The sequence below is a fragment of the Hipposideros armiger genome, unplaced genomic scaffold (genome assembly GCF_001890085.2).
Source record: "Hipposideros armiger isolate ML-2016 unplaced genomic scaffold, ASM189008v1 scaffold_3, whole genome shotgun sequence".
In the NCBI taxonomy this organism is placed as follows: domain Eukaryota; kingdom Metazoa; phylum Chordata; class Mammalia; order Chiroptera; family Hipposideridae; genus Hipposideros; species Hipposideros armiger.
Genome location: NW_017731353.1, coordinates 5,322,737 through 5,336,638, shown reverse-complemented (window position 1 = coordinate 5,336,638; position 13,902 = coordinate 5,322,737). Strand labels below are relative to the sequence as shown.

At 51.2% G+C, this 13,902-nt stretch overlaps 1 protein-coding gene across 1 annotated transcript in view; it reads left to right on the top strand.

The window, feature by feature from the left end:
- Window positions 1-13,902, top strand: part of MED27 (mediator complex subunit 27) — a 200,307-nt gene that overhangs the window by 171,675 nt on the left and 14,730 nt on the right. The window contains exon 6 of the mRNA XM_019638919.1: window positions 7,370-7,411. Within this exon, the coding sequence (XP_019494464.1) occupies window positions 7,370-7,411 (42 nt within the window). The remainder of the gene's footprint in view (window positions 1-7,369; window positions 7,412-13,902) is intronic.

The window sequence follows — 13,902 nt, the reverse complement described above, 5'->3', positions numbered from 1 at the left end:
ACGTATGATTCCTTGCGTTTTGCTCTCTTCCCATTGCCCAAAGCAGCCCCCCCCCTCAAAGCAGGAAAGGAGGGTATTAATAGATGTTAGGCACAAAGCATTCCACAGTCCAAAAAGTTTGTGAAATCCTGGGTTGGAGGTTTCAGTAGGTTTCCTGACTGTAGAAATCTCAGACTTTCCTTCGCTCGTGCACCTTCTGAGTCTCCTGAGAGGGGTATATATAATACTATGCAGTATTTTCCTAACTCACTTGACCACCAGATTTCTTTGTCTTCATTTATTCTTCGAGCATGTTATGACACTGGCATTTGACAGAACACACTCCTGAAAGCTCTGGCTGATAGAGTAAAATCCAAACTCCCAAGCCGGACATCTAGTGATCTGGCCCGCTCTTCCTGACCTCATCAGCCACCGTTTGCTAAGCACATTTCGTCCTCCTGTCCCGCCCTTCGCGCCACGTGGGGCTCCCAGGACATGCCAAACTCTCACACATGTGCACCCTGTGCGCCCTTCGCCTCGGGGCCACCCCCTCCTCATCCACCTGACAGACTTTTCCTCTTCCATCCACACGGGCTGAATGCCATCTCCCTCGCATTCTGCCCCCTTACATGAGCACAGGCTCCGCAGGTGGCACGCCTGGGTTTGACAATGCTCGCGGCACAAATGATCAGCATCATTAGTACATCCATTGCATTTTTAACAATCTTTTTCTCTAACCAGAATTAGTACGTCGTGGCTATTTTTTTACGTGCCTATCTTGCACTTAATAAAAATGCTAACAGTGTCCCATCTGGTAGTCCGGTAGGCTTGTGATTGAGTCCTAGACTCATTTCCCAGGTAAGGAAACTGAGACCTTGAACAGTCAAGTGACTCGCCCAAGTCTCACTGAGCCAGACTTCAAGCCTGCATCTGCCAGGCGCTCCTGAGGCCCAGGCTCAATCCCATGGCTGTCTCCCAAGGCTAGACTTCAGTGCCTGGAACACAGGCCCGTAATGTGTGGGAGGGGATAATGAAAAAGCCTGCCTGGGGTGTGAAAGTGCTTCAGCTGGAATGGAAGAGTGAAGAATCAAAAATCAGAGATGGGCGCTAGTAGAAGCAGCAGCAGGGAGTGAAGTCGTAAATAAATCAGAGAATAAAGGAGACACTCACACATGCGCACACGGCGCATGTTTTCCTAATGAGAGAGGAGCGTGGGCTCTCCCTTCATCAGAAGGAAAATGAGTGTGTGTCTGGGAACCTGAACTCCACCGTGATTCACGTCGCCGGTGTGGTGCAGGAGACCCCTGGCACCGTCTTACAGCTGCACGCATAGTCCAAGCGGGAAGCGGGAGCTTTCACACCCGAACAGCAAGACCGAAGGACTGAGTCCGCTTGTTATGTGAAAAGTGCATTAACCACATTTGGCAGAGCAGCTCTCTGGGCAGCTCCTCTGCCCAGAATCTAATCCTGGCCAGTTTGATTAGCTCCTTCTCTTTTTTCAGAGCACTTTCCAAACGGTAAAAGTAAAGCCGTGTGGCCGTTATTAGCGTTCTATTTCGAGTACTGATGCCGGTGTGTCAGCTTCTGTAGATTTACATACACACAGGCATTAGTGCAGTTAATGTGTTGCAATGTCTGGCTCGTCCCACAAAACATGCTCCATTTGGAAGGAGCCACTGGCCTGAAGGTATGGTCTGCGAGACAGCTTGTTGCTCGCAGCTGCTGTGTGTTCCCTAGAAGCAGCCCCGCATCTGCTGAGCTGGGGCCTGGTGGTTGCCTGGCGGTGTTTTGCTGCAGCCTCGGAAGCACAGCCACTGACACGGTGGATGTGGCTTGGAAAGCCTCTCGTGGGTTTACAGGGGTCTGTGTCTCCCAAACCCAAAGCAACCAGCACCTTCTCAAAGGCTCAGTGATCCCTGGTCTGCAGCAGTGCCCAGCACTCCCCCACCCCCGGTTCCCAGACCTGGCAGGGTTTCCCCCCATCAGAACCCCAGCAAGGCATTCACTTTGCAGTAACAACCACCACCGCTACCCCAGCCGGCCTGTCTCTACCTGTAGTGCATATTGTTGATGCCAAGCCCCAGTAGACTAATTCCTCTCAAATATAAAAATGCTTTTAAGACTTCCCGACCTGGTACTCATTGTAATCAGGGAGGAGCGGAGAGCCGTGACTCAGCATGCGACTCAGCATGCGACAAGGCGGACCGGAGCCGCAGACCTGGCCATTGTCCTGGTTTCACACGGTCAGACCTAACCGAAGAAGTGTAAGTGTCTCAGCTGAATTTGCCTTGTTAGGGGATTTAGGTTATGTTAATGCTATAGCTTCATTAATTACCCCATATCAATAAAAAAAAAAGCTGCTTTTAGCCTCCTAGCGGAAGAGAGGAAAAGAAATGGTGGTATCAAAGGGAACCTTCAAAGACAGCCAGTGCTGTCTCCAGGGTAATTTCGGATCCCAGCATTCTTCCCACTTCAAAGTTGGGTGTGTGTGTGTGTGTTTGGGTCGAGGGGGCTGGGGGAAGCTTGAATCTGATTTCTCTAATAAGTGTTGGCATCAGCCCCGTTTGATATTAGATGCAGGGAACATTTTGATTTGTTATAGCCTTTGAAATTGTTCAGACGACCTTCAGAAAAATGGCCTCTCGTTACTTTTGGGGGAAGGGCGCGCTTGAGGAAGGGGAATCCAGTCTAATTCACAGGCAGAGGATGCCCTGAAATTGTACTTGCAGCAGTTTTTTGGTAACATATGTATGTCCTGATGGAAAGTGAAAAGTTGAAGAAGAACAGACCCATAACGCTGCCTTCTTGGGTAGGTAGGACCTGTTTACTCCCCTCATGGAGGGTGGGCGGGCCTGGGAAGATGACCAAACAGAAGTTTATGGCTCTGAAAACCTGAGTAACCATGGAGAAACCCATCAATCACCACTGCTGGTTGGTAGCATTCTACCCCGCCCGACGCCTCACCTGTTGACGTTGCCAGATGAAGCTACGAATAAATAAAAGCTTTAAAAGCAGAAGTCGCTGCGAGGCTTATAGGTTTGATTTGGAAGTGTCAATTTTAGATCACTTAGAGTTCGTTGTACTATTTTTTGAAATGAAGAATTGGTAACTTGCTGATAAGCTGCCAAAATGTTCACGTGCTGCTAACAGGATTTTCGTGGTGATGATTGTCACATCTGCAGGCCTCAAAGCCGATTTGTCATGTGGAACTTTGCAACAGTGCTCCCCAAAGAGCTGTGACAGCTTGGGAGGGGGCCCCAAAGACTCCATCTGAATTCCAGCTGAAAGGCAGGCAGCCTTGCTCCAGGTTAAGAGCTGGGGCTCTGGAGACAGACTTGGGTTCAAATTCCCCTCCACACATTAGCTCTGTGATGTTGGGTGAATTGCTTTACTCTCTGAGTCTCAGTTTCCTCATCTGTGAACTGGCAATAATCTTACCTTCCTCATGCGATTGCTGGGAGGATTTAAAAAGATAATGTGAATACCGTGCAGGCCTAATGCACAGTGATCAGCAGAGGCGTCAGCCCTGCTGGGCACAGCAGCGGAGGTCTTCCTGGTGGTTAGAATTCCCTGGCCTACTGACGCTGGGTCATTCTGATTGTTCTTGTCAGTGAGTAAACGCCATTGTCTGTTTTCGCTAGTTCTTCCGTTGCCGTCCTGATGGTGGCCCGGGAGCAGGTGTGTCTGTGCTAAAGCAGTTGTCATCTGTGGGATTTGTTTTTATTTCACCTGAGAATAGTCCTCATTCCCACCCAGAAAATGCTCATTCCAGTCCCCAGGGTGGCAGCAACCGCTGCCAACACTACAGGCTCTGCCACCAGTTACCATAAGGTCGGCTTTTCCCTTTTAAGATCTTTCCAATGCCCAGAATACTGAGGGGTGCTTTACTTTCTTTTTCCTGACACTATAGTTCGGAATAATTTCTCGTTCATCAGGCTGAGAGTTTGCAGCTTCCAGAATGCTTCTTTGTATAATATCACAGCCAGCAAAAAAATTGGTAGCCATGCCACCGGGTGCAGCAAATAAGCTGAAACTAATGAATATTCACCTGGGTCACTCCAGCTCCCGGAAATGAATTTCCGAAGTCTTCCTGGCCCTGAGGAGAGGCAGGGCACCGACTCCACGATGCTCGCTTACGTGCCTTTCTTTGGCATAAATCTAGCAGAAAATCAAGTACAAACCGTCTGCTGTGCCTTTGCAGCAAAAGGGGAACCCATTGTTATCGGCCCCCTTCCCTGCCCATGTGTACCTGGTAAATGGGGCGCACTGTCCAAGGTCCCTCTGTCCCCGATGGTCGATGGTCGGGGCTGTTCCCTAGGGTCCTGAATAATAGATGGAAACCGCCTCTCCAAAACAGCAACGTGCTCAGTTTACATAAGCAGGGTGTGTTTTGAGAAGCCGTACTTAGGCTGGGGAGCCCACCCCTTATTTAAACCTAGGCACATTTCTCTCTAGGTGATTTTTCTAGTAAAACATTTGCAGCACTGAAAGTTCTTAAAAATAATGTTATCTTTTAAATAAAAACAATAGCTTATCAGCCTGTATGCCGATTCCTCCTTTCTCTGCTTTCCTGTCCTGTGTTTATACCTTGGTCTGCCTCTGTATGATGTGAACGGGCAGGAAGGATGAACAGTGGAACCCTTCCAAAGAAACAGCTGTAGCCTCAAAAAACAGCAGGAGAATTCTATTAGCTCCAGGTTCAGACAAGGATGTTACTCTCCCTAAAATTTAGAAGCTTTGTCATCTTCCTGTCATCTTGGCAGTGATTTGGTAGAACTAAAAGGTACAAAGCGTCATTCTCATTCATTCTGCAATCTCGGAATAGTCTTTAAATGCTTCATTTTCTTAGCCCTGGGCTAACCTGCCGCACTGAGACCAAGTCTGATCCTGACTTACCTTCCCAGACGTGACCAGCCAGCTGCCCAACAAGTCTGCTCTTCGCAGAATTGATCATGGCGGGGACCCGTGTCCTGTTTCTTCTGAGCTTCCCTTCAGACTTGTTGGGAGGCAACATGGCACTTCTCCCCCTGCAGACTGCTAACCTGTCAAATTAAAATGTTCACTCCTAAAGATTTTTTAAATTCTTACCTTGTCAATTGGTTTAAGTAGGGCCATGGGGCAGAAAACTGATACCATCTTTCTGGAGAGCAGTTTAGCCAGAATAGAAGGGGGTAGGGGGCCACTTAGTGGGCCAGGGAGGAGATGGGACCAGCCATGGGGCAGGGAAAGGCAGACAGGTTTGAACGTTCAGTCCGTCAAAGTCTTCCGTGTATTTCCTGGGCTTGGATTAGCTAACCCTCCGCGCTCTCCCGCAGAAGCCAGCAGCTGTCCTTAGAATCATCTTAACCTCCTTTACTGTCCTAAAGGTTCTCAGACACGGGGACATTTACATAAAACTGACTGTGGACAGGAAGCAGGCGGGGAGAACCCGATGTCTGTTCACAGCCCAACTTTTTTTTTTTTAAGATTTTTATTGGGGTATTGGGGGGAAGGGAACAGTGCTGGGGAATTGGGGGAAGGGGAACAGACAAGTTGCTGTCCTTTTGTTCTTCAGTCTAGTTGTGGAGGACGTTGCTTCACTGGCCCAAGTTGGCACCATCATTGCGCTCTTCCCGGGCGAGGCACATCAGTCTCTGGCTTCTGGACGGCTGCTCATGGTGGCTGCTGGCCGCTCACGCTGGCTGCTGGCTACACACGGTAGCCCATGGCAACCCACTGCAGCAGGGGCTGCAGCCTACACTGTCGCCGGCGACTCAGGGCAGCCCAGCTCCAGGTTGAGCTGTTGTTCAGCATCTTAGCTGTGGAGGGCAGTGTCACTGGCCCTCATATGTGGGATCCGAACCGGGGCCCTCTGGCATCCCAAGCCAGTTCTTAACCATCACGCCACTCGGCCGGCCCACAGCCCAACTTTTAATTTCCAGGGACTGTTTTCAAAAAACCAGGTTTTGGTGTTTTCCCCAAGTTTCAAATACAGCGCTTCACTTCCTCTCTTCCTAGAGAAATCTTCCCATCTGATTGCCTTTCCTGCTCCCAAGAGTTCCCAAATCAGCACCCCCAGGTACAGGCTTCAGTAGCCCGTCTCAGTCCCCGCCCACTGGCCACCCCGAGGCAGGTTCCACAAGGCCCACTGACCAGGCACTTCAATTTGCTCAGCTCTTGAAGTCATATATTAAAGGTGACTTTTTAGCACTATGGGACATATTGACGGCCCCTCTTTTAATCTGCACTATCCTTGAGCTCTCTCCCAGCACTGTACTGGGGGCAATTCTGTTTTTGCCATACTTAATTTGTTCTTGAAGTAGTGACAGGCATTGATTTGATTTATCATGCAAAGCTATAAAACCAAAGTGGTTTTGGTGAGACCGTACCACTGCATTTACTCCGAGCCCTACCCACGTTTCATCTCGAACCTGGGGTGTCCTCGCTGGTAAAGTAGGGGTGCTCTAGGTCAAGGGCTCCTGCCCCGCCCAGCCAGCGCAGTGACCTTGGCTGACCACTAAAACAAACAAATGAACAGCTTCTCGGGCCCACTGCAAACCTACTAATTCAGACACTCCTAGGGAGGGACCAGGGAATCTATTCATGAAAACCCAACAAAGTGCCCCAGGGACTTCCGATGCCAGCCAAGTTTGAGCACCGTCGGGCGAGACCAGCCTTAAGAAGCCTCTCCAGATGGCCGTGGGCAGCTGAGGGCTCTGAACCGTTGTCCCATCGTGGGGCAGACCAGGTTGCTCATGCGACCAGCCGTCCTGGCTTGTCCTGGGGGTTACGCGGGACAGTGCACATGGGGGTCCCAGAGCGGTGCCTGGCAGGTCACAGGCCTCACCGGCTGGCGGCAGCTGGTTCCCCTCCCCTCAGCAAAGACGTCCCAATGCCTGTGACATGCTAGGTCCTGTACCAGTACAGCGTAAACAAAGAAAGTTTCAGGCAGTTTTAAATGCTATGAAAAATTTAAAATGTTTAAAAGAATAAAGAGACCCCAGACAACAGGTGTGGGACTAATATTGTAGGCAGAGTGACTGGGAAATGCTTCTCTGATAAGGTGACATCTGAGCTAGAGGAGGAGGAGCCATGGGAGGGTTTCCTGAGACGGAATTGACCATGGCAGGAGTCAAGGTCAGAGCAGCGAGCAGGGGGCTCAGCTCACGGGCCTAGGCGCAGCGAGTGCCTCGCCTTGCCTCCCGCATGTCTCTTCATTTGGCCTCCGTGAATCCCCAGCAGGCTGATGAAGAGGGAGTTCAAGCAGGGTATTTAAGATCCTTGCAACCGCAGGATTCTGTTATAATCAGGGTTTTTTCCCAAGCTTAATAACAGTAGTTACAATATCATTTTTTGAAGTCCAAAATTCTAAAATGGATGCTAATGATACTTTCATCTCTTTTTCCCTCAGCTTGATATATGGTCCAAATCTAACTATCAAGTATTCCAGAAGGTAAGTTTTACTTTTTGCTTCTTACTCAAGGGCATTATGGGAAATATGAATGCTTTGTGGAATAAACATTGGTCTTAAAAGTCTTTTACACTTTTTAAGAAGTGTGAAAAGCCAGACACAAAAGGCTACTCATTGTATGATTCCATTTGTGTGACTTTCTGGAAAAGACAAAACCTAAGGGAGAGAAATCAGATCAGTGGTGACCAGGGACTGGGAGTGAGGATGGGAGATTGTCCCCAGAGGGTCACAAGGAAGGGTCACGAGGGAACGTGTTTGAGTGACGGAAATATTCTATATCTTAATTGTGGTGATTTCACAACTCTGTATTTTTCAAAACTCATGGAACTATATACTACTAAGGACAAATTTTGTATGTGTAAATTACACTTTTTAAAAAAAGGCTTTTGAGTTGTCCTAAGCTCAACCCACAGTTTTTATATTCAGCTTCTCAGAGCCCCTGTCCTGTACACAGATGCGTAGGGGTGGGCAGGCTGGCCCCACCCTCACCCCACCTTACCCCACCCCCACTTTACGCTCTGCTGACATCCTTTTCAGATAGTAGGATTCCTCAGGAAATACTGTTTCAGAAATGTAAGGAACACATGCACTGTGGCTGGAGCAAATCTGTTTCCTGGCTCCTGATGGTGGAGGGCCTGTCCATGAGCCAGCTCTACACCTGGGGCTTCTGAGGGTCGTCCCCCCCTTCCCCCCCAACACTCAGGCCGTCCCCTCCCCCTAACTGACACCCCGCCCCGCCCCCCCCCAGGACTCAGGCGGTCCCCTCCCCTGCAGGGCCCCAGCCACTCCCTTCTCTTTTCCTACACCCTCTGTCTCTGCTTTCATCCAGCGGTGCAAATAATAGAGTTGGTTGTCATTTCATTCACGGCCTCATCAAGTTCAACAACAATTGTTTATTGAGCCCCTGTGCCAGGCACTGGCTAGCTGCTCGGAGTACAGGGGAAAACAAAGCAGACCAGGAAGCGAATTCAGTAAGGTAACTCCAGGTGTCACTAGGGGGCTGCGATCGGGGGTGTGAAAGGCCTCCTCACATTGGGGTGCTCACAGGAGGCCTTTTGGGGAAAAGTCTAACCCGACTTAGACAGGAAGCATGAGAAGGAGCCAACCCTTCGAAAAGCCGTGGGAACAGATTCCCAGTCAACAGAGCAGGAACCTGCTGCTGAGAAGCACGCTCTGGGCCCTGCTGGGAGCCATGGGATGGGAGCCTGCAGGGGCCAGGAGGTGCGAGGCAGAGCGGGGGCAGCCAGGCCCTTCTAGGTCCTGGTACGGAGTTTGGATTTTAGTCTCATTTCAATTCGAAGGCATTAAAGGCTTGGATGTGGAGGGCGGACATGATTTTGAAAGCTCAGCCCATGTTATTTCCACTTAAGTAATAGTTGTGTCCAGGGCACGCCGCGTAGCTTAGAGAGCGCAGGGCCTTGCTTTACTCGAGGTGAAATTCCCGTAACGTAACATAACATGAACCACTTGAGAGTGAACAGCCCCGTGGCTTTTTGTACCTTCACAGAGTTGTGGGGCCACCACCTCTATCTAGTTCCAAAACAGATTCGTCACCCCAAAAAGCACCGAGCATAAGGCTTTTGTGTCAGAGGCGCGTAGCGGACCAGCCTCTAACGGTGTTCTGCGTACAGGTTCCCGTTGCTCCCGGGCCTCTGGGGAAGGCTACGCGAGCCACAGATGCTGCGGGCGGGATAGCTGAGGCTCAGCACCTCCTCCACCTCCAGGCAGCCTGTGAGCACACTCGGGTGTCCTGACCTGTCACAGCTAAACGCAGGCTGCCCCCCGGGATGGGATCCCAGAACAGAAGGAGGAGGTTCCTGGAACAACTGGCGAGCGCCAGATAAGCTCTGGGGTTAGCTAACAATAGTAAGTTACCAATATTGGTTTCTTACTTGTGACGAATGTACCAGGAAATGGAAGACATTACCAGCGGGGGAACTGGGTGAGGGGCCTATGGGAACTGTGCGTGCTATCTTTGCAGCTTTTCTGTAAATCCAAAGTTAACCCAAAATTAAAAGTTTATTTTAAAAAGAAAATCATGGTCCTGACTCCCCTAACACTGCTCTGCCCCGCGGAGCTCCCTAGAAGCGTAAGGGAGAAAGGGGCCCCCGGCTGGAGCCTGGTTGTGTGTGGGCTCCCGTGTGGGCAGCTGCGTTCTTACCTTAGGTGCTCAGCTGAGTGACCACACCTGAGGCTTTTACTTGTTCAGCATGCATGAAGTCTCCGCCTGCTTTTGTCAGTTCCCCCCAGCAGCCGGTCTGGAACATTCTAAGGAGAAAGAGTGCTGGTTATTGCCTGCATTTTGTTTCTCTGTCATAGTGAGGAACATTAAGACAGCTTTTGGGTTCTTTGTTATCCTGGTTTATCCTGGTGTGCTCTGTACGAAAGGTGGACGGTGACGTCAGGGGCCGGGACCATTGCGGACACATAAGCTGGTGGCCTAACCGTGAGCAGTTTCCATTCAGATGCCCGTTAGGACGGAGGGGCTCCACGTGCTCCCCTTTGCATGTGTATTTTAATGTTCTGTGTAGTATTAAGCCTTTGAATGTGAGCAGAGTGTTTATTAGGAAGTTGTAAAATGTGTGAAACACAGACTTGGTGAAGCATAGATGTGGAGAGATGGTGCTGTATTTTTATCCTCCCTCCCCTAAAAATAACGCGCCGAGCACTCTTTGTATTTGTCTAACCCACAAACACACACTGAGGCAGTGTTTACAGTCTGATATTAGCCTAGTTGGAAAGATTGGGAGCACCTGCCAATTCCTTGTATGTAGTTTATGTAACATGTTAGAAGCAGTAAAAATAGATGAATTTGTAGGGATGGGTGAATGGCGTGTTGTCTGTATCTGTGCAGACCCCTTTCTGAGGTCCCTTTATCACCCCTGCCTTCACCTGTTTGTAACCGAATGGACGTGACCTCTGATACTGACCTGTCCTAGATGAATGACCCACAATTTGGCGACAGGTGATTAGTACCTTCTGATTAGAACTAAAGGCAGATAGAGGCAGGTAAGAATTAGTGGATTGAAGAGCCAACTCTCCTCCCTTCTAAAACATTGTCTATTTGCTGTCAAGTTAAGGAATATATTGGAAAATAATGTAGTACAGAGTTCAGCTTAATCCTTTATCAATAAAGCTTTCAACTAATTACCGTCTCATGGAAGGGGCTCGGGACTCTGTTTTTTAAAGTCTATTTCGTGTGAGTGTGCTTGGGGAAGCCCTTGGCAGCGAGGGCGGGAACTGCAGTGTGGAATGGTGAGGCGTGGCTGCTCTGTGCTCGTGTCATTGTGCCAGCCTCGGCGTGTTGGTGCTCACAGGGCAGGCCTTCGGGCCGTGCTTGAAGCAGAGCGAAGCCTCCTTGTCCGTTGCAGATCCCAAAGGCCTGGTGCGTCTTATGGGACGATGTTCAGCGTTTCAGACTCAGGCAACCAAAAGAGAAGGATTAGGTGGCGACACTTCTAAACTCCGCTTCTCAGTGTCAGCTTTTTCTCAGAATTCTATGTTTTCCTTGTCCACCCACTTACATTTCGGATGTCCTGCTTGATGTGACTTGTAGCGTTCCCTGGGAAGGCACTGTGTGAAAGCCGGGTGGTAAACATGCCCTGCCCGACCGCTGCCTGCTGCCTGCCTCCACCCCGCCAAATGGACCAGGCGGGGGCGGGGCTCGCTGTCAGCATCACCCAGAAGAGCTCAGCCCGAAGCAGGAGGGGAAGCGCGCTGGGAGAGGACAGTGCCGTGGTCCAGGAGGGTCCTCAGTCATTAATAAGGGGGCACTTCTCGGCCAGAAACCAGTTCCCAGACGTCCTGACCATGGTGGTAGGTGCCGTAACCTTCGCACCTCCACAGTGGGACTCCCGGGCTGCCAGCCTCCGCTGTCCTCGGGTGGCTGGAGGAACTCGCCCTGCTTCGCTCAGGACTCCCTTTCTTTGGCGTTCATTATGTGGTTGCAATTACTGTGTATGTGTGTTCTCCTGCCCACAAGGAGCAGCGGTGGCCACCGCAGAGAGAGGCCTGCTGGGAAGGCGGGGCGCCCTCCCAGGTCTTTCCCCTCAATGTGACAAAGCAGGGGAGTGGGCGGGGGGACCGCCTCACAGAGCCAGACCGAGCTTACACTCGCCTTTTTATTTCTGGAGAGTGATGTCAGGAGCTAAGCAGCACACACCTGTCAAAATCTCCTCGGGCCGTGCCTGACTCCCTGGGCTAAAGACAGCACACGAGGTCCTGTCGCAAATCCCGCCACGTGAAGCTAAATGCGGCCGCCTTTTGTCTGCAGCAGGGGCTCTGTCAGCAGGCCCTTTCCCACCTCCTCATTAGACCCCTTCTCCAGATGTGGGGAAGGGTGGAGGGCTGAGGACAGCTGGCTGTGTCCACGGCTGCCAACAGGTTCCCGTCAGTGCCGGCGGTGCCCCAAGGCTCTGTGCTTCGTCCTAAAGCGGGGAGCTTTTTATAGCCACACGTCTCCAGCAGCGGGGATTCAGAGAATAGAACTTAGAAATAGGGGGGGCCGTCTGAAAGGGCAGAATCACAAAGAGCCAGGAAAGGTTTCAAACGCGTTCATATTTTCCTGACATTTAAACTCTGCGGGGCAGTCACTGTTTTGATCTTTCACCTCCTCGTTTCAGAACAGTGTGCATTTCCTCCAGTAACTTAGGAAGAGTAGGGGCAAGTCTGCAGCTACTTCCTGCGTGCAATCTCAGCAGGGAGGCCGAACAAAGAGGGGGATTGTGTGTGCAGCCCCAGGTAGGCAGGTGAGGATGGCAAGACGTGCTCCGCAGCCTTTTCACTCAGAGGTAAAGCACAGAAGTCATAGCCCACTGATGCCCAGCGCTTAGTCCGTGGTCGTTATTCTAGCGGCGGCAGAGGGAAGAGTAACCCTTCAGTCCTGTGTCATGGGCAAAGTTTAGCTGGCATTGGTGGTTTGTCCAGTGGTGGGGAGTGGCCCGGGCAGGTGCCACTGTTCCTTCGCTCATCTGTTCACTCGTTCGTCCCTTCGCTCACTCATCTATACTCTGCTACAGAGCAAGGCCTTTGTGTGGGGACAGACTTCTCACGGGATGTTTCCTGAGTGGCCACTTGGTGCTTTGCAGTGGAAGAGGTTGAGTCACATCTGTAAGAGTCAGTTCTCTGGAACTCTGGGCACACAGAGCACCTAGCATAAACTGTCCACTCACATTGTATGTGACAGCCCACTGGGTGCTGGTTCCACGTTCCAGGGAAGGAAGCTGTCCAACATGGATGAGTTCCTGGAACACAGGACTGGCCGCTTTTGAACGAGTGTTCTAACCTGCTGCAGTGTTGTATGTTGTCAGAGGCTCAAACAGTAGCCATGCAGTTATTTCAGATCGCGTGCTCCGTAATACCCAGAATTTCTCCCTACCAGCTCATTTACATTCCCTTTCAGAAACCCTCTTCAGATGCCACAGGTAAATGCCTGGTAGTGGGGGCCCCGTACCAAGGCTCTGCCCTTCCCCTGGCTCGGTGCCTGCCTACATGAGCGTCGGCGCAGGCCCCGCACCTGGACGGGTTCGCGGTCTGCAGGGCGGCGGCGTCTTCTTATCATAGAAGGGCCTTGTGCCTTTTCCAGACCCTCTCGCTCTGACAGTCCCCTTTTCTCTTAAAGTCTGCTTAACCTTGTCCAACGAAGAGAGCTTATGTTTTATAGACAGAATATGGTGGCATTTGCATTTGTTTCTGTGTGTTCCTATGCATCCTAACAAGTGTGTCTTGGCAATCCCAAACGGAGAACGCTGAGGGAACAACTCTCACCGGTACGAGGGCGAGCCGGCAGTTGGTGTCGGAAGATGAATTCCTGTCGGGACCTGCAGGGGAGGCAGTGACGGCGGCACGCCTCCTGCGCCAAGTATCGGGCTGTCAGCGAGAGCTGGGGAAAGAGAAGTGATGGACAGTTCCAGGGTTATCCTGAAGGGCAGCCCCTATTCAGCTGACAGCTGGCCTGTACTGACCAGGCTGGAGAAGCCGAAGGAAAACCGGAGTGGACATTGTTGAGCGTCAGCCCAGGGGCCCTGGGAGCTGAGAATGACGGGAAGGATCGTTACACCCTCCCTGCCACTGAAAAGCCTCTCATCACCACCTTTTCTCTTAAGGGGCATGTTTGACTATTCACAAGTCTCTAAACCCCGAATAGATTTGATCATTTATTCTCCCCTATGAGAGCCTGGTTCTCCCCCTCTGCAAGGCCCCCTCAGCCATGCTGAGTGTGGTCATGACCGAGAGCCTTGGTCAGGTACTCACATGTACCCAGTTTCACGGTTGAGTGAGAAAGCCCGGCCCATCCTGCGGGAAGTGGTTTGTGGTTCTCTGCCATTAGGAGTCGCAGAGTAGTCGGTTTCATCTCTACGGCTTGTTTCTTCCTGAGGGGTTGCACGGGACTCGCGTCCTCCAGGCCAGAATCTGACAGCTGCTTCTGGGAAGCTCACCGTTGCCCGAGCCCCTTCGCACAACCCAGCAGACTG